At 39.1% G+C, this 27,361-nt stretch overlaps 1 protein-coding gene across 2 annotated transcripts in view; it reads right to left on the reverse strand.

Moving 5' to 3' along the window:
• Positions 1–26,456, reverse strand: part of GDI2 (GDP dissociation inhibitor 2) — a 44,464-nt gene extending 18,008 nt beyond the window's left edge. The window contains exons 1-5 of one of the 2 annotated variants that reach the window (XM_027121549.1): positions 26,179–26,456; positions 15,207–15,314; positions 11,186–11,285; positions 5,891–6,025; positions 170–368 (exon numbers count right to left, since the gene is read on the reverse strand). In XM_027121549.1, the coding sequence (XP_026977350.1) occupies positions 170–368; positions 5,891–6,025; positions 11,186–11,285; positions 15,207–15,314; positions 26,179–26,223 (587 nt within the window). In that variant the 5' untranslated portion in view covers positions 26,224–26,456. Of the gene's footprint in view, positions 1–169; positions 369–5,890; positions 6,026–11,185; positions 11,286–15,206; positions 15,336–26,178 lie in introns of both variants that reach the window. The other variant, XM_027121550.1, reaches the window with a different exon arrangement.
• Positions 26,457–27,361: the final 905 nt, after the last annotated feature.

Genomic DNA, 27,361 nt, shown 5'->3' on the forward strand with positions numbered 1-27,361 from the left:
TCTCCATATTTTATTTAAAAGGCTCTAACTCTAATATGCAGTTAGAACTTCTTCTTTAGTAGTATAATAGAGCTATATATTTGTTTTGTTAGAATTTCCACTCTGCAGAATTGGGAAATTCAGTGAAGAATTCCAAGAAAAATGTAAATCTAAAAACCAAAAAACTTACTCATCAGTTCTGTAAAGTGCCAGGGCATGACCAGTAAAATCTATAACATCTTGGCCCAGGTCAAATTTCTTATACACCTCTCGCATTGCCGTCTTCTTAGGATCAATGCCCTCAAAAGTTCTAGGATCACTCTCATCAAAGTTGGCAACATACACCAGGAATTTTCTGAATCGACGTTTTTCAAACAGCCCCATTAGGCCTAAAAAATAATTTTTCAAAAAGCACACACTCACAATAGGACACTGAGGAAAAGAAAATGTGAAAATAAAGTTTAAATATTTTATGTTATCTGAGGCTCTTCTAAGGCAATGTGCAATTTAAAATATGGGAGTTTGGACATTGCTTTAAAATAAACTGACAGTTTCATAACACTTTAAAATAAACTGTCATAATTACAATAGATCAGCTATTAAGCCTTCAATTTTACACTACAATTACAAGTAATTATAACCAGTAATTAATTAAATGCAATATGTATAATTATACCTCTTATTAGGTACAAGATAAATAAGACTTTGAAAAACTATTATTCATGAAGGCATCTATCTGAAAGTTTTTTTGACAACTCTGATCTGTACTCCAGCAACTGCCTAAAATTCTCAATGCACTTCATTCTTTTTTCTTTTTCTGTATGCTAAGATACACTCTGGTATTTAATGGAAAAGCAGCTTAGATACCAAGAACAATCTCTGACCTCAAAGAAATTTAGATGCTGATTATGCTGCCAGTCACTTTAATGAAGTCCTAGATAAGCAGTTCACTGCTTTTTACACTAAAAAGTAGATCAGGAGAAAGCTATGAACTACCACCTAAGAAACCCTCAGTTCTTCCTACTAGTCAGGATCCCTACTACCGTAGATTGCTGGTAGAAAGACAAGGTCAAAGGAAAAGAAAAATTTCTGGTTCCATCTCCGTCTTCCCCTTTCTTAAACCATACGGCTACTTTAAAAACAACTATAGCTTTAAAAATAAACGCTTAACCATTTCTTTTATATCTGTTGACAGCTGAATATTGTGATAATTTAAACATTATTTCCCCCAAGACTATAGCTGAAATCAACAAAACTGAAAATTAAAATGATCATGAGGCTATTCATGACAGCTGACTACATTTAACTTTTTAAATTAATATTTACAACCTAGCTTTAAAAAAATGGACAGACTGCATACACAGTAAGAGCATAAGGCTAAAAAGAAATATTCTATTACCACGCAGCCCCCTACTTAAGACACAAGTGTAGTTTCAGGGGAAGGTGTAAAACAGCCAAAGGAAACATGAGTCACCACTGCAACGCACTTACAACTTGGGGGTCAATCTGGTGGACACTGCCTGTTGGAACCTAAAGCTCTTACCAACAGTTTATTGTTGAGTTATCGCATAACTTCTCTTAAAATAAAAATGAAAATCTACTGTGTATTCTTAAATTCCCCACTCTTTCCCTCTTTTCATCTCCCTCCCTCCTCCAAGCCTTGAGCCTGACAGGGACACTCTCCCAGCGCAGTGGACTCCTGTCTCCCAGCACAGAGGAGATGCTCTAAGCTGCTCCTCCATCCCTTTATGTCAGAACCAGATACCAGTGCAATTACCAACATGTGAGAGACCCGGTGCTCATTCTGAAAAAGTCCTAACTTAACAAATTCAAATATTATTTCCTACCACGTAATTTTTATAACAGCTACTTCTATATGACGATGCCTTCCCTGGTCACCCTATTTAAACTAGTAGCCCCACCCTCACTCCCTCCTTTCATCTCCATATCCATCTGATACGTTTTTATATCAGATTATATCACCATCTGAAATGCTTCTCCTTATTTATCTATAGCCAGTCTCCCACTAATGGAAGCTCCAAAAGGGAAAGCATTTTTGTTTACTTTTTTCCTTCTGTTGCACCCTCCCTACCCCCAAACCTAGAAGGGTACCTGGCATATAGCAAGTGCTCAATAAATATTCAATCCATATAATTAACATCTGATGGGACTGAATATAAAAGAAGTTGACTTATTCATATACTGGACATACAATATATAAATAAAATACTCAAATTATATGATAAAAGGACTAGAAAAAATCTTTTTCACAATTAGTCCATTGAGTTGTACCTTCACTCATTTCAAATGGTTTTACTTTTCCTTCATTCACTTGCACACTGAGGGTTATTTACCAAAAAAGACACTTATGTCAAGACTTTTAAAACAGAATAAAGCTACAAAATCCAGAGCAGTTTCAATAAGAGAACAGAAAAAAGCGTTCCAATTAACTAACAGGCATAAGATTTGACAAGTGAATTAAAAAATAGAAAAATCAGAGTAGAATTAACGTCACAAGAAAAGCACTAAAACATGGCACACAACATGTCATTCCAACAGTGGACCTAAGCAGCCTCACCCCAGTTCACAGCTGGGCTTTGCAGCAGGCACACCAACTCCTGACAGCCACAAGCCCTGAGATGTCAAAGGTGCTCCCGACAAACAGATGCCTCACAGCGGTAAGAGTGAGAACAAACAAGCAAGCTAAAGATTCAACCGAGGATACAAGATTTTGCTGGGCACGTTTCAAAGCTATTCATGAAAATGTCTCAAACTTCTCTGAACATAGTATCTGTGTTCAACATTACTCTAGAGGCCAAATATACTCCTCATTTATTTGACTAAAATAACATGTGACCAATAAACAAGTATTTATTGGAACCTTGAGGTTTTAGCTGGCATCATGACCTACCACAAGAACCAACAGTATATACAGCTCCTAAAAAAGCCAATGTAAACTTAGGCTACATTAATAGAAATATATTGTCCTAGGAAAGTAAAAGTCCCAAGGACACTGAGTGGGCAGACAACACTTGGAGTATCAGGTCTGGTCTGGCTCTAATTCTATTATATATAAGATAATCTTGGCAAATCAGAGAATTTCCAAAGAAAAGTGGCCAAGGGACCTAGACAGCATATTATATGAGAAACAACCACATGAACTGGAAATATGTAGCACGGAGAAAAAAGGAATTCCAGTGTACGTGACAGTTGTTAAAATATCTGAGAAGCTACGTTTATATACTAGATAGTTCAGAGGTTAAGAGTGTGGGGTTCTTGAGTCTGACAAATCTGGCTTCAAACTAGTTTTACTAGTCATGAACTATGCTGCTTTGGGCTCTTTCACACCTGTATACCTCGGTGTTCCCATCTGTCAATATAGATAATAGCACCACGTCTCAGAGGGTTGTATTGTAGTGAAGGACTATATAAAATAAACTTCGACTATACACATAAAATAATTAGTATATAAATGCCTGCACAAAATGTTAAAAAATGTTAGCTATTATTAAAAGCATAAAATAATTTGTTTTTATTTATCTTTCTTTTGAACTTCCCACCCTCTACACTTTTCCTACCCCATTCATTCATTCTGCCTAGAATTGTCTTGCCTGCCATTCCAAATTCAAAATCCTATCCATTAATATAAAAATAGTTGCTGATAAGGTAGTGATTGGTAAAAATTCATGAAACTGTATACTAAAATAGGTAAATCCTAGTATATGTAAATTAAACCTCAATAAATCTAACCTTAAGAAATACATACATTAATATATTTGCTTATTTTTGCAAAAAGGAACATAAGGAGGGTAAATCAGAAATAAGTAAAAATGATCACCTATCAGGGTGGAAAGAATGGAGTGGCAAAGATAAGATTCTAAATATATCTTTTAATATAATTTTGACTTTCAAGCCATGTAAATGTTTTACGTACTTGAAAATACTAAATCAAAAACAGAAACATGAAACTGTTAAGTCCTTCAATTTTTATTAAATGAAGGAAGTGGCTGAAGCTATTAATATAGATAAGAGCTCAAAGAGAGAATAAAAATTTTAAATTACAAAACCACAAACTTTGTTTAAAAGAGTTCTACTCAAACTGCTGAACTCTTATTTCTATGAAAACACTTTATTTAAATTAGATGCACTGTCACTGAAAAGACTTTAAATGATTTCTAACCCATGATCACACCATGGACTCCCCTCCATTCGTTCAGAAGCCATCCCTTCCCTTACCCAACTGTCACTCCCAACCTGGTTGCAATTATTAGTGCTATTTTTTACTTTCTGGCTTTAGTGTTTTTCAACGTTTTATGCCCAATATTTTCTCCCCTAATAGCAAGAAGTAAATAAATGGAGTTAGAAAAACTGCCAAAATAACTTAAACTAGGTTTTTGTTTTCGTTTTTTTGCGGTACGCGGGCCTCTCACTGTTGTGGCCTCTCCCATTGCGGAGCACAGGCTCCGGACGCGCAGGCTCAGCGGCCATGGCTCACGGGCCCAGCCGCTCCGCAGCATGTGGGATCTTCCCAGACTGGGGCACGAACCCGTGTCCCCTGCATCGGCAGGCGGACTTCTCAACCACTGCGCCACCAGGGAAGCCCTTAAACTAGGTTTTTAGGTGAGAAATTTTTTTTTTTTTGGGGGGGGGCTGCATTGGGTCTTCATTGTTGTGCACGGGCTTTCTCTAGTTATGGCGAGCGGGGGCTACTCTTTGTTGCGGTGAGTGGGCTTCTCATTGCGGTGGCTTCTCTTGCTGCGGAGCACAGGCTCTAGGCGTGTGGGCTTCAGTAGTTGTGGCTCATGGGCTTCAGTAGTTGTGGCTCATGGGCTCTAGAGCGCAGGCTCAGTAGCTGTGATGCATGGGCTTAGTTGCTCCGCGGCATGTGGGATCTTCCTGGACCAGGGCTCGAACCTGTGTCCCCTGCATTGGCAGGCAGATTCTTAACCGCTGTGCCACCAGGGACGACCCCTAGGTGAGAAATCTTTTCCAATCTTAATGCCAAAATAATTACTGGAGAATTTACTGACACTCTTCCTATTCTCCCAATGCAAACCTTTCCCTCCTCTGAACTCCTACAGCACCTACAAAACTTATTTACCCTTTAGATATACAAATTTATCCTTCCTTAAACTGCTCTGCATGGCAACAAAAACACCTTAAAGGATGGAAGGTTTTTTCTCAGGGTGTTTGCTATTTAAAAGACTCAGAATAAAAAATGTTAAGCAGAAATCTTTGATGAGCCAGTAGAGGAAATAATTTGGGGCAGAAAACAAAATCACTCCATATTTACTGGGAATACCTAGAAACAGAGATGGTGGATAATGACACCAGCACCACTTAGAGGATGAGTTCCACCAGAACAGCATGTTGGATAGAGTAGCAAAGGAGGTCAGCGTAGATGGGTGATGAAGTACACGGACTGTGCAGCAATCCCACCAGGGTTTCCATCCTGCCACTCATTACCTATGTGATTTTGGGCCCGAGTTTCCTCATCTATAAAATGGAAACCCTACCTCACAAAGGGCTTCACAAGTCAAGTAAGAAAGCAAATGTGAAGTGTCTCTCACAGAGCCTAGCACAGGAAACAGTCCAAGAGACAGTGACTCTCACGAATTATTAATCTGAAAAGAGTATACTAGACCTAGGAAGGCTCAGCTTCACCAGCAACAGGCTCCATGAGATAAAACCTCTCCAGGCTTCAGAAGGGCAGGAATTTCTGAACATCTTGTTTACTGAAGTACTCTCAACTGCCTACAACAGTGTCTGGCACATAACAGACACCCAATAAATCTTTGTTGACTGGATGAATGGATGGATGACTAATGCAGGGGACCTTAAATTTTATCTCTAAGATCCCTTTATGTTATAAAATCTTAATATTCTGAGAAAATAAAATAGAATTACTTACTAGATGCCAGGGCTTCTGCTTCAGTGGAAGGAACCTTGTAGATTTTTCCTCCCTTATAAACAAAGCTCCCTTCAGTCACTTTGAAATCCAGATAGCGAGTGACCTCTGTAAAAAGCAGCATCTTAACCAGCTGACCTGTAAGAGTCACATAATTCAAACTGTTACTTAAATCTTACTACTTTCAAAAATCAGCAGAAATAAAAGTACATTTACTAATACTAATGGCTTTCCAATTTTTTCTTAACACCATCCAGTAACTCCTAGAAAAGTCTCCAAAGCCATATTTTAAATAGGACAATCAGAATGCAGACCTATTGCTTAGCATATTTAGACTTTTTTTAAATGTTACAACTTCAAGGTTAATAACTTCAACATGCTTTTGCAAAAGTTATACAATAATTATTAGAAGTATGAGGTTTCGAATTATAGTACAACTGCAGGTGTGTTTGGGTTTCTTTAAAGTTCCTACTGTATTTTAAAGAGAGACAACTCATAGGCAAAATTTTCCAGGAATTTGTGCTTTTCAGTTTCTAAGTTAATTTATATTTATTAAAATGAATACTAGTTTTGGGTCAAGAAAAAGCTAGGATAAACCAAAGAAATTCTGGTATACTAAAAATTGTAAACTTCTTTGAGAAACCAAAAAAATTATTTTAAAGCTCATTTGAAAGGATAAACATACAAGGACATTCAAAAAAAATTCTTTTTGAGAACAAGAAATAGAGTAATGAGGAGACCTTTATGCAGCCAAATGTTTCAGTATACTGTACATTAACTAGTCCATAATCAGTGAAAAATAGAGACCCATGTAAAAGAATTTAATATATGATGGAAGTTTTCTAATCAAAGTGGAAAAGATAAATGATGTTGAGGAACAACTGATTAGCCATTTTGAAGAAATAAATTTCTATCTCTACTTCTCAAACAACAAGGTAATAAAATAAATTTATTCATGTTAAGACAGATGAACCTTGGGAGATTGGGATTGACAGAAACACACTACTATATATAAAATAGAACTAATAAGGACCTACTCTATAGCACAGGGAGCTCTACTCAATACTCTGTAATGGCCTATATGGGAAAAGAATCTAAAAAAGTGATATATGTGTATTTATAACTAATTCACTTCGCTGTACACCTGAAACTAACACAACATTGTAAATCTACTCCAATAAAATTTTTTTTAAAAATAAAATAAAATTGTGACATATTTTCATAGTTCTATGAAGGAATAAGATAGATGCTGACATAAAAACACAAAACGAAACAGATGAACTTATTTATACAGTGAAAAAATGAAACCATAATACCATTAAAAGCAGATATTAGTATTTTTATAAACTTGAGGTAGAGAGAAAAATTTTAAACATACTTCCAAATCAAAACCAATAAAAGAAAGCTCAACCAATGACTGTGTGAAAAATAAAAGCTTTTGTACAGAAAAAAAAAAAACCACAGGAGTTATATATAATGCCAATCACAAACTGGAAAAGATATTTTCAACATACTTCAAAAGGGCATTTAACAGCTGTTATAATAAGCTCTTTTATATCAATAAGGAAAAACACAAAACGTCAATAGAAAAATGTGCAAAGCGAAAGGCTGGCCAGTTCATTAAAGAACATGAAAGCCGGGCTTCCCTGGTGGTGCAGTGGTTGAGAGTCCGCCTGCCAATGCAGGCGACGCGGGTTCGTGCCCCGGTCCGGGAAGATCCCACATGCCGCAGAGCGGCTAGGCTTGTGAGCCATGGCTGCTGAGCCTGCGCGTCCGGAGCCTGTGCTCCGCAACAGGAGAGGCCACAACAGTGAGAGGCCCGCGTCCAGCAAAAAAAAAAAAAAAAAAAAAAAAAGAACATGAAAGCCAGTAACTCTAGAAATCATTTCACCCTCTAGTAAGTAGACATATTTTAAAAATCCACTATTTTGTCTTCTAGTATGACAAAATCACAAAAACTAAAATGAGTAATATCTGGGAGTGGTAAAGGTACTGGGAAAGGGGCAGCCTCAGTCTACTGGTGAAGTAAAATTTGGCAATATAAAGGAAAAAGCCTTAAAAAATTACTGCCTTTAGGGACTTCCCTGGAGGCACAGTGGATAAGACTCCGTGCTCCCAAAGCAGGGTGGTCAGGTTCGATCCCTGGTCAGGGAACTAGATCCCACACGCATTTCGCAACTAAGAGTTCACATGCCATAACTAAGGAGCTCATGAATGAAACTAAGGAGCCCACCTGCCACAACTAACACCCGACACAACCAAATAAATATTTTTAAAGAAAGAAAGAAAATTACTGCCTTTATCCCCATACTACACTTCCAGGAGTATACAATGAGATTTATCATCCCCTCCAGCCCCTGGTTCCATCCCTCCCTCTCTCTTTTAAATGTTCACAGTATACTGACTGAAAAACATGTTAACTGGGAAGAGGTGGGGGGGAAACTGGCAGGTGATACACCAGAATATTAACCGTGATTCTAAACAATAAGATTCTGGTTATGAAAATTTTATTTCCTTTCTGCTTATCTGTGTTTTCTAATTTTAATTAAATAATTTTACTATTTATATAATAAAAATTTTGTGTTTACAATTAACCTCAAGATAATTCAGTTATTTAACTTCAAATTTCAGGGAAAATTCCAATAGGATCTTTCCACTGAACATATTCCCAAATTACAGAACATAAATTCAAAAAAGGGGGAAAGGGTGGTACATACTTTATTTCATGGGACATAAACAATTTAGTTTTTCAACGTCATCTCAGAAAAAGATGCTAAAAATCACAAGATGCAATTTAAAGATACTCCTCTAACTAAAAATATGAGAAAAAGAGTATATTTTAAATTTCTAGTTTGTGTTAAGGATTAGTTTATTAGTTTGCCTAGGGAAAAAAAAGTTTCAAAAAATTCAACAGCTAAAATTATAATGTTCTAAAATAATATACCCATTAAACCAGGAACTAAGAAAATACCGTGATGCGTTTTAAAAACAAAAATCTAATGAACATCCATTACTTATTCTATGCCAAGGCCTTTGAAAGGGTTATTTAACAACTCCCTCAATCCTCAGAACCACCCTATCACATTACTATTATTATCATCTCCATTTTACAGATAAGGAAATGAAGCTCAGACAGGTTTTGTAGGTGGTCTGGGGTCGCCCAGGTAAAGACATTTTGTGAAGTTCTCTCACCGTATGTCACCTTTTTCTGACATTAAAGAGCCTGCAATGGACTGTTAAGGCAGTGCTTCTCTAACGTCATTCTGCTTAGGAATTGCCCGGGGCTCTTATTAAAATACAAATTTTGCTTGGGTAGTTGTAGGTAGCGTCCAAGATTCTGCATTTCCAACCAGCTCCAAGTGCCCCTTAGTCCATGGACTGAACTTTGCAAAGTCTTAAGGCATTACTTTCCTCCGTTTTCTCGCCTCTTCCACCTCCTTCTCTCTGCCTTGGCCTTATTTCCTTTTCTACTCCCTGCCTTCATATACCTTTAAAAAATTTCCTAACAGAAATGACCCACAAGTGTGAACCAGTAATATTAGTGATTCTCAAAAGGATGTACAGAAATAAATCCACTCAGCTGTCTTAAAGTTTCATGTATATTGAACAGTGTCAGATCATTCAGACTTCACTGAGCTCTTTGGTGTTACCTAGGGACTTCACATTATTTTTAAAGCACACAAAAGACCTCCCCCCACAAAAAAAAAGAAAAGAAAAAGCCCACTAGAGCATACTGAATCCAGTTTCTTCTTACTCTTCATGCTCCGTGAGGCAAAGTGAATCATCAGGTGATCTCTAAGTACCCCCAGTGCATGAGCCCTCTGTTCTGTGATATGAACCCTGCTGAAAGCCATGGTCGCCGACCAGGAGGGTGGATCCACTCTACCACTGCAGTGTTCCTTGGAGCCACCTAAGGCCGTATTTATGACTTCATAGCTGCCATTTCTGCTGCATTACAGTGAGATGTGTCCATGTTTCTATTGATGAGTGAACCTCAAGAAGATCTTCTGACTGGCATACATTTGAGAGCAGCCACAAAGACGTTATTAGTATTTATTTACCAAAAGTTAAGATTTGAGATTGGAATTCTGCGCACACCAAAATTATTGCCTTTGTAGGAATTTTTCTTTTAATATAACTTGATTATGATAATTATTTGAAAAAAGTCACACTTTTTATACTACTGCAATGCCATTAACACATTATGCAATCATTTGTTTTCAGTTTCCTTTTATTCTTTGTCAGGTGCCCCAGCTGTTCCATGGGAGTTGATGAACAGAAGACACTGTCCTGGGAAATGTCTGTTCCACCCAGTTCCATGTGTAGTGAGGAAAGTATACACAGTGTGTGGATCAGTTCCTTAACTGAGTTAAGGGACCTACCTGGAATATGAGCATTTATGTCTCTCACTGTTCACTCACTCACATTTACTTGCTTACCGCCCCCCATCCCCCGCCCACCCACCTGCCTGTCCTTTTCTCTCTTATCTAGCCTAGCATGTTACAGACCAGTTTGCAAACTCATTTCCTACTGAGGCCAGGCAGGTAATAGAAACGAGCAAGGTGGACTGGGCTTAAGGGAAGGTAGGAAGTGGTGGAAGCTGAGGGGAACCTGAGAGCTCAGGAGGCCTTATCTAAGGGAGGAAGCTGCCAGTGAGTCCTTATCTTCCAGCATTTAAAGGGGATCTAGGTGGTTAAGAGAGTGGATCCTAAGAGATCTCATCACAAGAAAAAAAACCCATTTTTTTCTTTTTCTTTTTTGTATCTATATGAGATGATGGATTTTCACTAAATTTACTACAGTAATCTTCACAATATATGTAAGTCAAATCATTATGCCGTATACCTTAAACTTATACAGTGCTGTATGTCAATTATATCTCAATAAAACGGAAGGAAAAAAGGAAAAAAATGAGAAAAAATTAATATGAAAAAATAATTGTGAAAGCTTACAAACTAGAAAAAAACATTAATATGGCTGTTTCTGAAGGCCCAGTTACCTAAGATTGTCACCAAAGTATCAAGAGGAAAGTCTGTTACAAATGCTTACAATTCTGATATTATGCCACAGCATAATTTTGTTTCTCCAAAACCAATTACTAAGAAGTCACCCCCTCTTCCCTCCATTCTTAACTTACCAACTCTAGATGCCTCTAATGGGCCCTATTACTCACCATACCGTTGCCATTCAACAGAATCCACTTCCACATAACTGGAGTAACACTCTCTGTCAACAGTTACTTTCTACTTTCAAATTGGATTCAATGTACTATCATAAGTTTAAGTTGGAATTCTTTACCATTCGCCATAAGGAACTTGGGAATTAAGTCAACATTCCAGTCTCTTCCTCTCCCCATTGATGCTGGTGGTGCTCCAGGTATTTTAAATCTTTTGTATAACTAAAACCAAAACAAAACACACACATAATGTAACAAAATTTAACTTTCATTGCACAACTATTTTTTGATGAAGTGATTTTGGTATAACTAAATACCACCAACATGAGGTAAAGTACAAGTGCATTTCATTTTTAATCAGAACATGTAACACTATTCCAATACATATATAAATTAAACATATTACTCAACTCATGAATGCCAAAATAAATATTGCAGAGGTGGTGTGTATTTGCTTTTAACTAGCAGGAATACAAAACAAACTGTTTGTTATGATGTACTAGTTTTGCAGAAACATCCCTTACTATTTGTAGAAATCATTTACGTTCATTCTCTATTAAATAAAAAGCTAACAAAGGCTTAATTTTGCTTCTGTGGTTACATAGGGAGTTAAAAATAAATTTTGGATTATTCAAATCAGAAAAGACAATTAAAATTAGTTCCAGTTAATTTATAATTTACATGAGTTTGAGGCTCTAAAAAGCAGCGTGCAGCTTAAAATTTAATATTCATTCAAACTCATGAATTCTATTGCTAAGATGGAACAGAACAAGCAAAGGTGGTATATATTCACTCAATAAAAACCCCCAAGTTCTTGAGTACATTAAAAAAGAGTACACAACCCAGTCAAAAAATGGGCAAAAGATCTAAACAGACATTTCTACACAGACATATATATGGCCAAAAAACACATGAAAAAATGCTCAACATCACTAATTATTAGAGAAATGCAAATCACCTCACACCAGTAAGAATGGCCTTCATCAAAAAGTCTACAAACAATAAACGCTAGAGAGGGTGTGGAGAAAAGGGAACTCTCCTACACTGTTGGTGGGAATGTAAATTGGTGTAGCCACTATGGAGAACAGCATGGAGCTTCCTTAAAAACCTAAAAAGAGACCTACCATATAATCCAGCAATCCCACTCCTGGGCATATATGTGAAGAAAACCACAATTTAAAAAGATACATGCACCCCAATGTTCACTGCAGCACTATTTACAATAGCCAAGACATGGAAGCAACCTAAATGTCCATCAGCAGAGGAATGGATAAAGAAGATATGGTACATATATACAATGGAATATTACTCAGCCGTAAAACAGAATGAAGTAATGCCATTTGCAGCAACATGGGTGGACCTAGAGATTATCATACTAAGTGAAGTAAGTCAGTAGAGGAAGACAAATACCATATGATATCACTTACACGTGGAATCTAAAGAAAAAATCATACAAATGAACTTAAAACACAGAAACAGACTCACAGATTTCGAAAACAAACTTATGGTTAACAAAGGAGAAACACGCAGGGGACGGATAATCTAGGAGTTTGTGATTAACATACACACACCACTATATATAAAACAGATAATCAACAAGGACCTACTATATAGCACAGGGAACTCTACTCAGTATTCTATAATAAGCTATATGGGAAAAGAATCTGAAAAAGAATGGATATATGTATATATATATAACTAAATCACTTAGCTATACACCTGAAACTAACAACATTATAAATCAACTATACTCCAATATAAAATAAAAATTAAATTTAAAAAAAGAGGGGGGCTTCTCTGGTGGCGCAGTGGTTGAGAGTCCGCCTGCCGATGCAGGGGACACAGGTTCGTGCCCCGGTCCGGGAAGATCCCACATGCCGTGTAGCAGCTAGGCCCATGAGCCATGGCCGCTGAGCCTGCGCGTCTAGAGCCTGTGCTCCGCAACGGGAGAGGCCACAACAGTGACAGGCCCGCGCACCGCAAAAAAAAAAAAAAAAAAGAAACAGGACAGCTTGCTCATCTTACTTAACACTAGCTAATAAATATACTAGGTGAAGAAGGAATGACGCCAGTGCATCACTCCACAGATGATTTACAATGGAGAGGTCAGTGGTCATCACCTCAACCAGATCAAATTGAGCATCATGAACAGTGATGCTGATGCAGGCACTGTGCCTCCTTATGGGATGCAGTATGAAGTGCCCAACAATACCTTCTTATAAACTGGCCTAGACTTGCCAAAAAAAAAGAGGTGGCGAGACTTTTGTAGATTAAGAGAATAAAGGGAAACAACACAAAAGGCAATGCTTAAACTAGTTTAAAAAAAAAACAAACCACTCCTACACAGCAATATACAACATTCTTGGGTTCAATGGGGGATTTCAATATAGTCTGGATATTATGGTTAATTTTCTTAAGTGTGATAATGATATTATGATTATGTTGGAGAATGTTGTTCTTCACAGATGAATGCTGAAATATTTAGGTCAAGTATCATGTCTATTACTTTCAATGGTTCAAAACCAATAACACAAACAGACATGAAGCAAAAAAATATTCCACTGGTATTATTCTTTCAACTTCCCTATATGCCTGAATATAGAGAAAAACCCTCTTTGATATAAACATTAAGTTTATTTCATCAAAGTCACTATTTTAAAAGTAACTGACAATATCTATATATCTCCTATAAAGCACAGTACAGCTCAGATTCATACACGTGGATGGTGAACAAACCCCACACAGAGAAATAAATATACTTAGTAAAACACACTTTGGAAATGCTTCATGTGCTCATTTTCTAAAGTAGGAAGCACAGAGTATAGCAAAAGGAACTAAGCTTTGACATGGAAACACCTAAATATCCATCAACAGAGGAATGGATAAAGAAGATGTGGTGCATATATACAATGGAATACTACTCAGCCATAAAAAAGAATGAAATAATGCCATTTGCAGCAACATGATGGACCTAGAGATTATCATACTAAGTGAAATAAATCAGAAAGAGGAAGAAATACCATATGATATCACTTATATGTGATATCTAAAATATGACACAAATGAATCTATCTACAAAACAGTAACAGACTCTCAGAGAACAGACTTGTGGTTGCCAAGGGGGAGGGAAGCTGGAGGAGAGATGGAGTGCGACTTTGGGATTAGAAGATGCAAACTAGAGCGGACAAACAATAAGGTACTGTATGGCACAGGGAACTGTATTCAATATCCTGTGAAAAACCATAATGGAAAAGAATATGAAAAAGAATATATATAGGGTTTCCCTGGTGGCATAGTGGTTAAGAATCCACTTGCCAATGCAGGGGACACGGGTTCAAGACCTGGTCTGGGAAGATCCCACATGCCGCGGAGCAACTAAGCCCGCGTGCCACAACTACGGAGCCTGTGCTCTAGAGCCCGCGTGCCACAACTACTGAAGCCTGTGCACCTAGAGCCTGTGCTCGGCAACAAGAGAAGCCACCACAATGAGAAACCCGCGCTCCACAACGAAGAGTAGCCCCTGCTCACCACAACTAGAGAAAGCCTGCATGCACCAACAAAGACCCAATGCAGCCAAAAATAAATGAAAATAAAATAAATTTTAAAAAAGAATCTATATATGTATGTGTAACTGAATCACTCTGCTGTACAGCAGAAATTAACATAACATTGTAAATCAACTGTACTTCAATAAAATAAATTAAAAGAAAAAGGAACTAAGCTTTGGAATCATATAACCTGGGTTATCAGCCCGTCTCCGTGATCTTAAGCCCACAGAAACTATTTTGCAATCTAAAAAATGGGGATAAAATCTCTTTGAGTGACTGGGAAGATAACTAAGACCATGTGGAAAGCACTGGCACTGTGCCTGGCATATGTTAGGTCTTCATCAAAAGGTACCCTCCATGCACCCTGTCAAGTCTACACTCTATTAACTTCGAGAGGGAATAGATAACTGCTCCAGATGGCAACAAAGGTCACAATTTAAATATCTACAAGCCCCAAACTAGGCGCTCCTGAAAATTATGATGTTACAGATAATCTATTTAATAAAACAAAATTAAAACCATCCATAAAAAAGTAGAGATTCACAAGTAAAAGACTCAAAGTACAAAAGGGACATTAATTTATTTTAATACTTACATCTTCCAGCGGTGTTATAGATGCACTCTCTCCTCCATAATATGGGTTTCTATCCATGTGAAGAACTTTCTTTCCGTTCACTGACATTATACCTGACAGGATACATTCCTACAGGGAAAGCGTAAGTATCTTCAAAGGAAGGAAAATGTTACTGCATGTTTCAAACAGATAATTTTTACAAGCCTGTCATTAAACATTCTTTTAGTAATTAATTAATACTTATGTATATGCGATATTTGATGTAATTTTTAAAGACAAAGCCCTAAAGCAACCAGGGTTCAAAGTGTGTTCTGAGTCCCAAGGTTTAAACTATTTTCATAGTAACACTAGGACATCATTTTTTCCCACTGTGTTATACTTGCACTGACAGCAGAAGATCAATGGTGGATAAAGCAAATTAAGGCGGTGGCTCTAGCTGCACTAGTCATTATATTCTTCACCACAAGGCACTCATGGTTTAAAAAAACAAGGCCAGTTTCACTTAAGACTATCCTTGATGAAGCATTAAAAATCACCTCTATTAACAACACCCTTGAACACCCATCTTTTAAATATCCCGTGTAGCAAAACAGGAAGTTCACATAAAGCAATTCTAGCTCAAGGAAAGCCTTTTGTGCGACTGATTTGTAAGCTGACCTAGCTACTTTTTTCATGGATCATCATTTTTTTTTAATATACTTATTTTTATTTATTTATTTTTGGCTGCACTGGGTCTTTGTCGCTGCACGCGGGCTTCTCATTGTGGTGGCTTCTCTTGTTGCGGAGCACAGGCTCTAGGCGTGCGGGCTTAAGTAGTTGTGGCACGGGGGCTCAGTAGTTGTAGCTCACGGGCTTATTTGCTCCGCGGTATGTGGGATCTTCCCAGACCAGGACTTGAATCTGTGTCCCCTGCATTGGCAGGCGGATTCTTAACCACTGCGCCACCAGGGAAGCCCCACGGATTATCATTTTTAAGTGGAAAAATAACTGACAGACTATGATTGCTCAGACTTAGGATTTTGGCAGACATTTTCTCAAAAATGAATGTCAAGGAAAATAACCAACAGTATTTGTTGCCAAAAATGAAAAGTCAAAATTCTGAATGAGGGACTTCCCTGGTGGCGCAATGGTTAAGAATCCGCCTGCCAATGCAGAGGACATGGGTTCGATCCCTGGTCCGGGAAGATCCCACATGCCACGGAGCAACTAAGCCCATGTGCCACAACTACTGAGCCTGTGCTCTACAGCCCACGAGCCGCAACTACTGAGCCCATGTGCCACTACCACTGAAGCCCACACACCTAGAGCCCGTGCTCTGCAACAAGAGAAGCCACTGCAATGAGAAGCCGATGCAAGCAAGAGTAGCCCCTGCTCGCCACAACTAGAGAAGGCCCATGCGCAGCAATGAAAACCCAACACATCCAAATATTAAAAATAAATAAATAAAATGTATTGAAAAAAATTTTTGAATGAAAATCTGAATTTTGGAAAACTTATATCCACCACCATGGGTACATCAGATCCCCAATACTTAAAGGACTTTTCACACAACATCAGTGATATTAACAAATATGAGCTTTTGATATGGCATAATGAAATGTGTCAACAATTCAGAAGACCTGCATTACTAAGTAAAACAGTACTTTCCCAAGTGACCAATGAATGATGTTACAAAATCATACAGGAGGTTAAAAGAGAAATTCAAAGTGCAAGCTAGATTAACAGATTTTAATGTAACGGAATAAGAAATGTTCACTGATGTGGTTTCAAATTTCATATTGCAATTAATCTTTAAAAATACCCTGCCACTTGTGTTTAGGTGTAAATTATAAAAGGATACCCACAACAATCTGAAAGGCTATTAAAATACTCCTCCTTTTTCCAACTACACATCTGTCTAAAGCCTGATTTTCTTCATATACTTCAGCTATGACAAAAATTATGAAAGACTGAACACCAAAGCAGATAAGAATGGGCTATCTTTTAAACTAGATATTAAAGAGATGTGCAGAAAATGTAAAACAACCATACTCTTCTCATAAATTTTTTTGTTTTGGAAAACAGTTATACTTCAAAAAACTGTTATTCACGTTAACATGTAATGAGTTTATCACCGTTATCTTTAAGTGAATAAAAAACATTTTTTTAATTTCTCAGCATTGATTTCTAATAGGATAAATACTGACAGATACTCTTACAAGCAAAAGCTCTTCAGGGACCTCAATTTTTAAGAGTGTAAATAGATCCTGAGACCAAGAGTTTGAGAACTAGAGCCCTAAATGAAGCATCCAGGATAACCATTAATCAACTGACAATCAACAGAGGATTATAAACCATCACTCTCAGTAAAAAGGTAAACAAAGCGTGAATATACTAAGACATACCAAATCAAGATGGGGTGGGGGAGCAGTCAAGAAAGTCAATCCAATTAATGGATTAATGAGAAGAAACACAGAGATGGGATATTCATTCACCCAAAACCCTTATACCAGAGTTTAGGTGATGCGAGCTTTATTTTTTTTAATGACAAAGGAAATTCTCTGTAACTTTATAAATCCTAGTGCTTCTCAAATTTATCCAAGACTCCAGACAACAGAGAACAAGCTCATCCCCCTAGAAGCCTGACTCTAAAATCTTTATTTTCAAAAATTCATACATATCTCAAATTCTCCTCCATAATGTACTATTCATTTTAATATTTTAAAAATATTTTAAATTAGTTACTATCAGGTTCAAATTTTACTCCAAGAGGGTGCATCATTTCTTATTTAGATCAAAAAACATTATGAGCACTCCAGGCCACCTCCAGCCATAACCACTCCTCAGCCCACAGCCACGCTCATGACTTTTAAGAGGAAAGATTTTGAACTCTGAATAAACAGAATCTTGTAGTATACACTTCTTGTATACACCTTTTGGTCAACATATGTTTACAAGATTCATCCATGTTTTGTTTGCAATAGAAATTTTCTTACTCTTACTGTTATACGGCAGGGGTCTCTAAAGTACAGGAGCCAAATCCAGCCTGCAGGCTATATTTGTAAATAAAGTTTTACCAGTAAACACCCATGCCCATTCATTTACATGTTGGCTGTTTTCACTGTACCACATTGGAACTGTAGCTGTGACAAAGACCAAGTGGCCTGAAAAAGCTGTGGACTTTTACAGGTTTGCCTAGCCCTACCAACAGTGGATCTCAAACAGAGCTCCTGATTTGGTATCACCTTGTGAACTTGTTAGAAATGTAAATTCTAAGCAGATTCTGAAACTTTACTTTGCATCCACATCACCGGGACAGCTTGCTAAAACAGAACGCAGGGCCCCACCCCCAGAGCTTCTGAGTCAGCAGGTCTGCGGTGGAGCCTGAGAATCTGCATTTCTCACCAGTTCCCAGGTGAGAATACTGCTGGTCCAGGACCAGTTTCAAGAACCACTAGTAAAGCAGTGCTGCTCAAACTTTATTAAACACCTGGGAAACTAGATTTTGATTCAGCGTATCTGGGGTGAGGGGTATAACCGTCTGCATCTCTAGTAAGTTCTCAGGTGTTGCAGAAGCAGTTGATTCATGGACCACGCTGTGGGTAACAAAGCCATAGGAGTCTTTTGAATGAATACTCCACACAGATATTCCACAACTTATTTGTCCATTCTATTACAGGTGGACATTGGGATCGTTTCCAGTTTGGGGCTGTTACAAATAATGCTCTATAAACATTCTCAATGTGTCTTTTATGTATGCACTTGTTGGATAGACATCAAGGAGAGTACAGATACTGCCAAACAGCTTTCCAAAATGGTTGTACCAATTTCATAAGCTGTGTCAGCAGTATATGAAAGTTCCTGTTGTTTCAAATCCTTGCCCAACATTTTGTTCTGGCCTTTTAATTTTAGTCATTCTAGTTAGGATGTGGTTTAATTTACATTGCCTGACAAATAATGAGACTGAGCACTTTTTCACAGTTTACTGATAATTGTAGTACCTTCTTTTGATAAGTGCCTATTCATATTATTTGCCCATTTTTAAAGTGGGCTTTCTTTTTTTTACTACTATATAAAAATTCCTTATATATTCTAGATATTTAAAAGTGCTTTATTGGTTATATATATATATTGAAAATATCTTCATCCATTCCACAGCTTGACTTTTAACTTTCTTAATGAGGTCTTGATAAACAGAACCGAAAGTATTTTAACTGTAAAAATTAACTCCAATATTATCAAAAGCAAATCACTTGCTTAAAAAAAAAAATCTAAAGAAGTACTAACATATGATTCAATATATTATATGAAAGTAGAATAATATTTACAATCTCAAAAACAGATTATGACATAAACAAAGGAAAACCAAATAGTCACATTTCCAGTTGACAAAAAGTAGACTTCACTGTTCAACTTTTGGAAGCAAAATCACAGCAAGCAACTTTGAGTGTTGCACAGCTTCTATATATAACTTTTCATACTTCACTGCAAATAAGCATGACCCACTCACTGGACCATGGCTCCAAAGGAAGCACTGAAGGCTGAGGCCTAATAAAGGACCCAGGAATATAAAGATTCAGCAGTCCAAAGAGCTGATACTAACTACCTTTAAAGGCATCACTTGGAGCAAATATATTAAAAGCTAATTAATAATTTGCAGGTTCACTGATTCTTCTAAACCCATCTATAAAAGACTGCTTTTACAATGCCAAGAGAATACATAGAAGCACAAATGTAATATTTTAAATTTTACTTTACAACATGGGATGAAGTCATTAATTCACTGATAAAACCAATCACATCTGAGTATAGGGTATATATTAATGATCCCAAAATTTTAGTATCTTCCCTAATTAACAACTCAAAATTAAAATCTACTACTATCTGGTGAATACAGAATAAAAAGCAAAGCACATCAAAGTCAGAGAAAATACTCTAAGTGAATTTCCTTTTTTCACACTAGACAACCTGGACCATCCATCATCTATGTCAAGAATACTGATAACTTTTACCAGGAAACATATATGAATGAATATTAACGAACACATTAGTTTTAAAACTAACAGATGAGAGTGCTCCACACTTAATTTCAAGCTCACCCACAACTGACCTAACAGGATAAGAATATACAGACTCACAACCAAAATAACTAAAACTGTAAAACCATCTTCAGAATCCAAGTTTTTTTGGTGTTTTGTTTGCTATTATGCCTTATTTATTTTTTATTTTTAGGGCTTAGAGCATATTAGGTGCTCAGCATGAATAAGTGAACAAATGCATGCATGCATGCATTAATGATGCACACAGGATGCCTGGCAATCTCAGGTGGGTCTTTCATCCAAACTGAGCTCAGGCCCAGAATCCAAGTTAAGATAATGGCATCTGCCACCCAACTGGTTCTTCATGTTGGCCTACATAAAGAGGTAACCAGATTAAACTAAATGTTTGAAGTTCAGCTGCAGCAAAATTCTAGTCTGTGCAGATGTGTGGGTGCGGTGATGGTCAGGAAGGACCAAATCAGTGATACTGAGGCTCACTTCCCTTCAGCACCTACACATAGCGCTAGGTTTGCAATAATCAGAGTAACTAACTCAAACGGACAGCACCTAAACACACTAGGCGAAGTACCTCTTACGTAGTGAAGCAGCCTGTATGGTGTTCCCAAATATGAACTGTGACGAACCTAAACACAATTGCGAAGGCCACTGGTACTAAAATAGTATCCCAGTATCCTGGAAAAGTTAATGCCCACCCCCCTTCCTACTTAGAGGGCAACTCAGGCTTGGAAGAGAATAGAACCAGAGTACGTTAATATTCTGATGTAAAAAAAAAAAATTCTGATGTAACTTCCAAGTGACCAAACTAAACACTATTAACACTCTAAATCCTCCTGCATTTTAAAGTTCTGGAGTGATTTAAAAAAAAAAAAAAACAGAAAGTAAATGCACACAAAAATGTGATCAGGAAAACAAGGTACCTAATAAGTCATCTTAAAGAAAAGTGTCTTTATACTTATCTAGAAAATATATTAGCTAGAAAACTTTTAAATCATTTAATCTCAGTGGTATACGTCTTACAGCAATAACAATAAAAGTGGAAGTTAGTTTTCAGCAGAATAAGTGTTTCTTTAAATGTCTCTGTCCCTCTAATGCATCTCATTAAAAGCTGTCAAGGATAACTTTTCTTGAAATTTGGCTCTAATTAGATCATTCCTGCTCAAAACCCTCTCTCGTTGGCCTAGAAGATAAAATTCAAACTTCTTAACCTACTATCTTCAGCATCCTTGGTGATATACCTTCTTTCCAACACTGTTTCCATTACACCTCTTCATACCTTCTGTTTCACACAAAATAAACTCCCTATCCCCTAAATATATATCCTTTTCTTAATACTGACTTACACTGCTCTCTCTGCCTAGAAAATCATTCCTCCTCATGTTCAAAACTTACCAATATTTTTTTAAACTTTTTCAGTTTTATTGAGATATAATTGACATACAGCACGGTAAAGACTTAAGGTGTACAGCATAATGATTTGATTTACATACAACATGAAATGATTACCATAGGTTTAGTTAACATCCATCATCTCACATAGATACAACATTAAAGAAATGGAAAAAATACATTTTTCCTTGTGATTTACGCTCTTAACTTTCATTCATAACATACAGCAGTGTTCATTATCTTTATCATGTTGTACATTACATCCCTAGTACTTATCTTATAGCTTAAGTTTGTTCCTTTTGATTACCTTCATCTAATACCCCCTTCCCCCTACCATGCTTATCAATTATTTTTAAAAGCCAACTTCAATAACTCCTTCTTTATGCAGGTTTTTCTGATTCCCCTATCTGAATTCCCACATGTGTGAATTCCCTTATGGCACTTAGTACTTTCTCATATTAACTCATATTATAGTTACCCCCATGAGAAGAAGCTACTCACAGACAGGTGTGTTTGCCTTTTTATTGCCCATAATCGAGCACAACAGTCACAGGTAACTGAAACTGAGTAGGCCATTACTCCAGTAAGTCTTTAATCAGGTACTGTGAGAGGGGACATAAGGGTAACTGCAGGGTATCACGTAGGCGAGCCAAACATTTACCTAGCGGTCTTCACAACCAAATGTCTCACTACTACCTCGAAATGCTGAAATATGTCTGATTTTACTTCTACTCTACTGGACCAGTATGCTTAAGGCTGATTTAAAATACAAACTGCCTACACAGTATTTATACCTTCCAAAAATAAGACATTTGAACACATTGGTCCTATGATCACTACTGCAGTGGACAGAAAGTTGTTTGTCCATAGAACTCAAATAGCAATGGCAAGGATTGTCAAGGAGTAAATATAAAAGGCAATTCAAGATTTTTAAATGCGGTACAAAAACTCCTCTTTGAAGTCGCAAAATTTTAATAAAGAGAAAGGAGGAAAAGTATGGCTGGGATATAAAACAATGTTTTAAACAAATACTGCTGAGAATAATCTGGTTAGATATCAGTAAAGTGTCCTTTTCGATTCAAAACTCCTTACGAAAATTACCATGCAGCACAAAACAAAACAAAATACTGCTGGGAAGCACAAGCAGCTGTGGAGCTAGTTACCCTTATTTTATTATTTATTACTATTTCTAAGAAGACTCATGAATTTATTGCCAAGCCCAAAGTCAATCAGAAACAGCAAATTAAGTGGTCAGAGGCTGTCGACAGTCACCAGCCTAACCAAAGTAAGCAAAGAGGAAAAAATGAAAAGTAGACGGTAGAACTAACTCCCAAAGCTGAGCAGTCTAAGAGGACTTAGTAAGGAGGCCAAAGTTCCTACAAAGCTCCCTAGGTCTCAATGGCTTCATTATGTTATAGCATAACAGTAATTAATCCTCCTGATGTGAAATCTTTGTTATCAGTACATTAACTATGTTCCTTAGTCTGTTAAAGAAGTTGTGATACCATTTGAAAGGTTTTAATCTAAAAGTTATGGTTTAAAGGGATAGCCCTCACTTCCTTAAAGAACTCAATTATATGAAATATTCCATTTCTCCTAGACAGAATGAAGATTTTGCTCTAGTTTACACTAAATTGTTTTATGCCTTCTTTATCAAAGTTACTATCAATATTTGTGCACTATTATGACCTTATTTTAGATGTAACAATCGATACAAAACAGTGACAACATTAGGCAACACAGAGAAACCCCAACACTTCCTTACACTTTATATTAAAAGTAACAAGTTAATCGCACTAAAAAATGCACTGACACACAGGCATCATGCAGTATTTGGTACCCACAACTGATAGCACACACCTGTTTTTAGGTTCTTAAATCTCAGGCACTAAATATTTATAAATCAAAAATTAATAAAAGTAAATGGTATGTTCACACCAATTACTCAAAGTTAATTATAATTTGAGGCTTTTTAACTTTGGTGATCTCTTCATTTAAGTAATCAAAGTCCCTGTATCACTAAAAATGAGGGTATAAGATTTTATCACTATCAAAATCATCCCGGGGGGCTTCCCTGGTGGCGCAGTGGTTGAGAGTCCGCCTGCCGATGCAGGGGACACGGGTTCGTGCCCCGGTCCGGGAAGATCCCACATGCCGCGGAGCGGCTGGGCCCGTGAGCCATGGCCGCCGAGCCTGCGCGTCCGGAGCCTGTGCTCCGCAACGGGAGAGGCCACAACAGTGAGAGGCCCGCGTCCAGCAAAAAAAAAAAAAAAAAAAAATCATCCCGGGACTTCCGTGGTAGCGCAGTGGTTAAGAATCCACCTGCCAACGCAGGGGACACGGGTTTGAGCCCTGGTCCGGAAAGACCCCACATGCCGCGGAGCAACTAAGCCCGTGCGCCACAACTACTGAGCCTGCGCTCTAGAGCCCGCGAGCCACACCTACTGAAGCCCACGTGCCACAACTACTGAAGCCCGTGCGCCGCAACGAGAAGCCACCGCAATGAGAAGCCCGCACACCGCAAGGAAGAGTAGCCCCGCCCCGCCACAATTAGAGAAAGCCGGCGTGCAGCAACGAAGACCCAATGCAGCCAAAAATAAATAAAATAATAAATGACAGCAGAAATGTATCTGATTACTAGTTAAGTATGCATCTATCATTCACCAAAACGGTCACAATTGATCCAAATGAAAATTTAAATAAGGTGCATTATCTTAACTTGGTTGTTATGCAATAAGACTGTGCCCTCTTTGAGACAAAGTGATACTTCCGAATTAGGCATATAGAAACCTGCATGAGAAAGGATTTGCACTATTTGTCCGTGTTTAACTGCCCTAATCAAGAGCAAATCTGAAAGACCAGCAATAACCGTAGAAAAACAGTGGAACTAACTAGCTCTTACAATATGCTGGCAACAACAGTGCCCATTCCAGTGGGCAAAATCCACCACAAACTAATAAGCTCAGCTCAGAATCCCAATTAAGCACTTAGAAAATGAAAAAAAAACACCCTGCAGTGGGTAGGCTATTCATTTAGGCATCCAACAGTCTTCCAACTCACCATCAAAAAAGAAATTCAACCCAATACCTCACATTCAAAATGACTAAATAGCTTTCTAGGTAAGCAATCTCATCTATTCGGTACTATTTCCTAGCCAGTCCCATTTCTTTTTCTGGACTGCTGAAACATAATGAAGCATTCAGAAATGAGTATTATCCAACAATCACCATAAATCACCATAAATAGAAAAATGACATGCCAGAAAAGTGCCATTCTAGTTCCCAACAATCTTTTCCTAAAAAACTGGCCAAATGCAAGTTTGACAGTTTTCTCTTGTCCAGAGAAATCTAAAATAGTTACTCTGGAGTGTTAGCTGAAAGAAATGTTAATTCCATCTTGAGAGATTACAATGCATTTCAACAAATTCGTAGTGGTTTACATTAAATGACTCCGGACTTTGAGATCAGTTTATATGGGATACGCAAGATCAAAATCAGTATTCATCTTTTAAAACAAAGCAGTCCAATGTCAGAATTTCAAATTTCCAAAAAACTTTTGATAACGGAAATGGTCCTCTCTTCAAATGGAATTCTTTTGCAAGATGAATAGTCTTCATTTTCCTTTAAAAGCACAAAAAGAAGTAAAACATCTGCCTGTATTATTTGCAGAATATTATCTAAAGTTCTCTAAGCAGACAGCCAGGAAAATAAATTTACCATGGTATTACGCACACCATGCAGTAATAGAGAACCTGGCCTCTAGCACCCCATCACCAACCTCTTTCTCAGGGGAAAGCCTCCAGAAGAGACAATGTAGGCAAGGACAGACCACACAAAAGTAAAAGATGGCAAAGGCCAGGTGAGAATGGACTAGACAAATTTTGAGAAAACTCATTTCCATTCTACAGTTGCTCAAGTGGGATGGGAGGGTGGTTAAAATGAAAGGATAATGCTTCTCACCTGGAGTGGGGCAGGAGGATGAAATCTAATTTTCTCCAAAAATGTAAGTTCATTGAACTTAATTACCTACCAAACAGTGATTATCCAGTGACTCGTCACCGACACCGACTAGTAGTAGAGGCTGAAGTCTAAGTAGGAAATGCCACTGTGATTGGCCTCCACCCTCCCCCACTCCGCCGGCTGCTTTTCTGTTTCCAATCGCGAGAGGCCATCAACCCGTAAGGAAGACGCATCAATACACCAATCCGGGCTTTTCCGGCCTCTGCTGCAGCAGAGCGGACTCTCGTTTCCCACCTACTCTTACTCGGCCGTCACAACCCGCCCAGGCACCTGCCGGACCGGGCTTTCCATCCCCCGGTGTCTCCTCCCCGTCCCGATGCGCCGCCCGGCCCGCAGGCCCCGCCGCAGGCCCGACCCGCCTCCGCTCCAGAGCGCGGCCCGAGACCGCGGCGGAAACCGGCCCCACCCGGAGACCCTCGGAGGCGAGGCGCGGCGCGGCCCGCGGGGATGGGGAAAAGGGGGCTGAGCAAGGCGTGCGGCCAGCCCCCTCCCGACCCTGGACCCCGGCCCCCGGCCCCGGGACCCCCGCCCCTCCCCGCCGGGCCTCACCGTCAGGCCGGTGCCCAGCACTATCACGTCGTACTCCTCATTCATGGCGGGGCCGGGCGCGGACGGAAGACCAGAGAAAAGAAAAGGCGCAGTACTCTAGCGGTCGGGAGCTAGGCGGCCACCCTGAGGAGGCGGAGGAAGCGCTCAGGCCGGGCCCGGGCACAAGGGAAAAGGGAAGCGGGAGCAGAGGGAAAACGGAGCTGGCGAGGAGGGAGCCGGCCGCCACCTCAGACGGAAAGAGAAGAGCGGGGCGGGGAGGGAAGGGAGTGCAAGAAGGGAGAGAAGGAGAGGCGGGCGCCGACTGGGGCCTCTGCAGCCGGGGCGGGGCTCAGAGGAGGCCGTCGATCACGCCCTTCCCGCTCGCTCATTGGCTAGATCCCCGTCGCCTGCCCAACCTTCCTCTTTTCCTACCTCTCGCGAGAAGAGGGCGGGCTGTGCCCCTTGCGGAATCCGGCTCTCCACGCGGCGGGCTGCCGCCGTGGTTGGGGGCGGAGGCGGTCGCGCGTTGGCCTCCGAGGGCTGGGGCGGGAGCGTGCTTGCGGCGGGGAGGCAGCTGTCCAGTTCGTTACTCCCGTCGCCCAGCGGGAGCCTTGCCGCCGCCCTTGGACTTTGGGCCAGGACAGCGAGCGGCCGCCCCGGGCCCCGCAGACCCGGAGCTGACGCCATGTGACCTGACCCTGGCTGCGGCTCAGCCCCCTGCGCACCTACGGCGCGCCTAGGCTGGTCTTTTGCAACTTCTCTTGCTTTTCTTTCTATCCTGCCTCCCTTTCCTGAAGGAAAAAGGACCCAACATATTTTAAGGAATTCAGAAATCACTGTTTTCTCTTCTCGCCCTGTGTCGTCTTTGCTTGATGCATTGCCCCTTGTGCAGCCTTAGGAAATTTAGAAGAATTTTAAAAAACGAAAAACGAACAAAAAATCTTCCTTTTAAAAAGTTACCCTTCGCATAAAGGGGAAGGCCAGATTTGATTGGAAGCAGGTCTGAGCCTACTGAGGGCTATAACTTAAACCAGCTGTAAAAATAGCTGACCAGTATGTGCATCGGTTTACGCCATGAGTGTAGCAGGAAAGAGTCCCTGTTTGCCTTCCACTCCCTCTACCACTGACCGCCCGGCCCTCCAAACACACACACACCTTTTTTTAGGATTCTATTTGGCATCTCCAGCTCTGGGTGAGGTGTAAG

This window comes from Aethalodelphis obliquidens, unplaced genomic scaffold (assembly GCF_003676395.1).
Source record: "Aethalodelphis obliquidens isolate GAN/ISIS:26980383/991018 unplaced genomic scaffold, ASM367639v1 scaffold23, whole genome shotgun sequence".
NCBI classification, from domain to species: domain Eukaryota; kingdom Metazoa; phylum Chordata; class Mammalia; order Artiodactyla; family Delphinidae; genus Aethalodelphis; species Aethalodelphis obliquidens.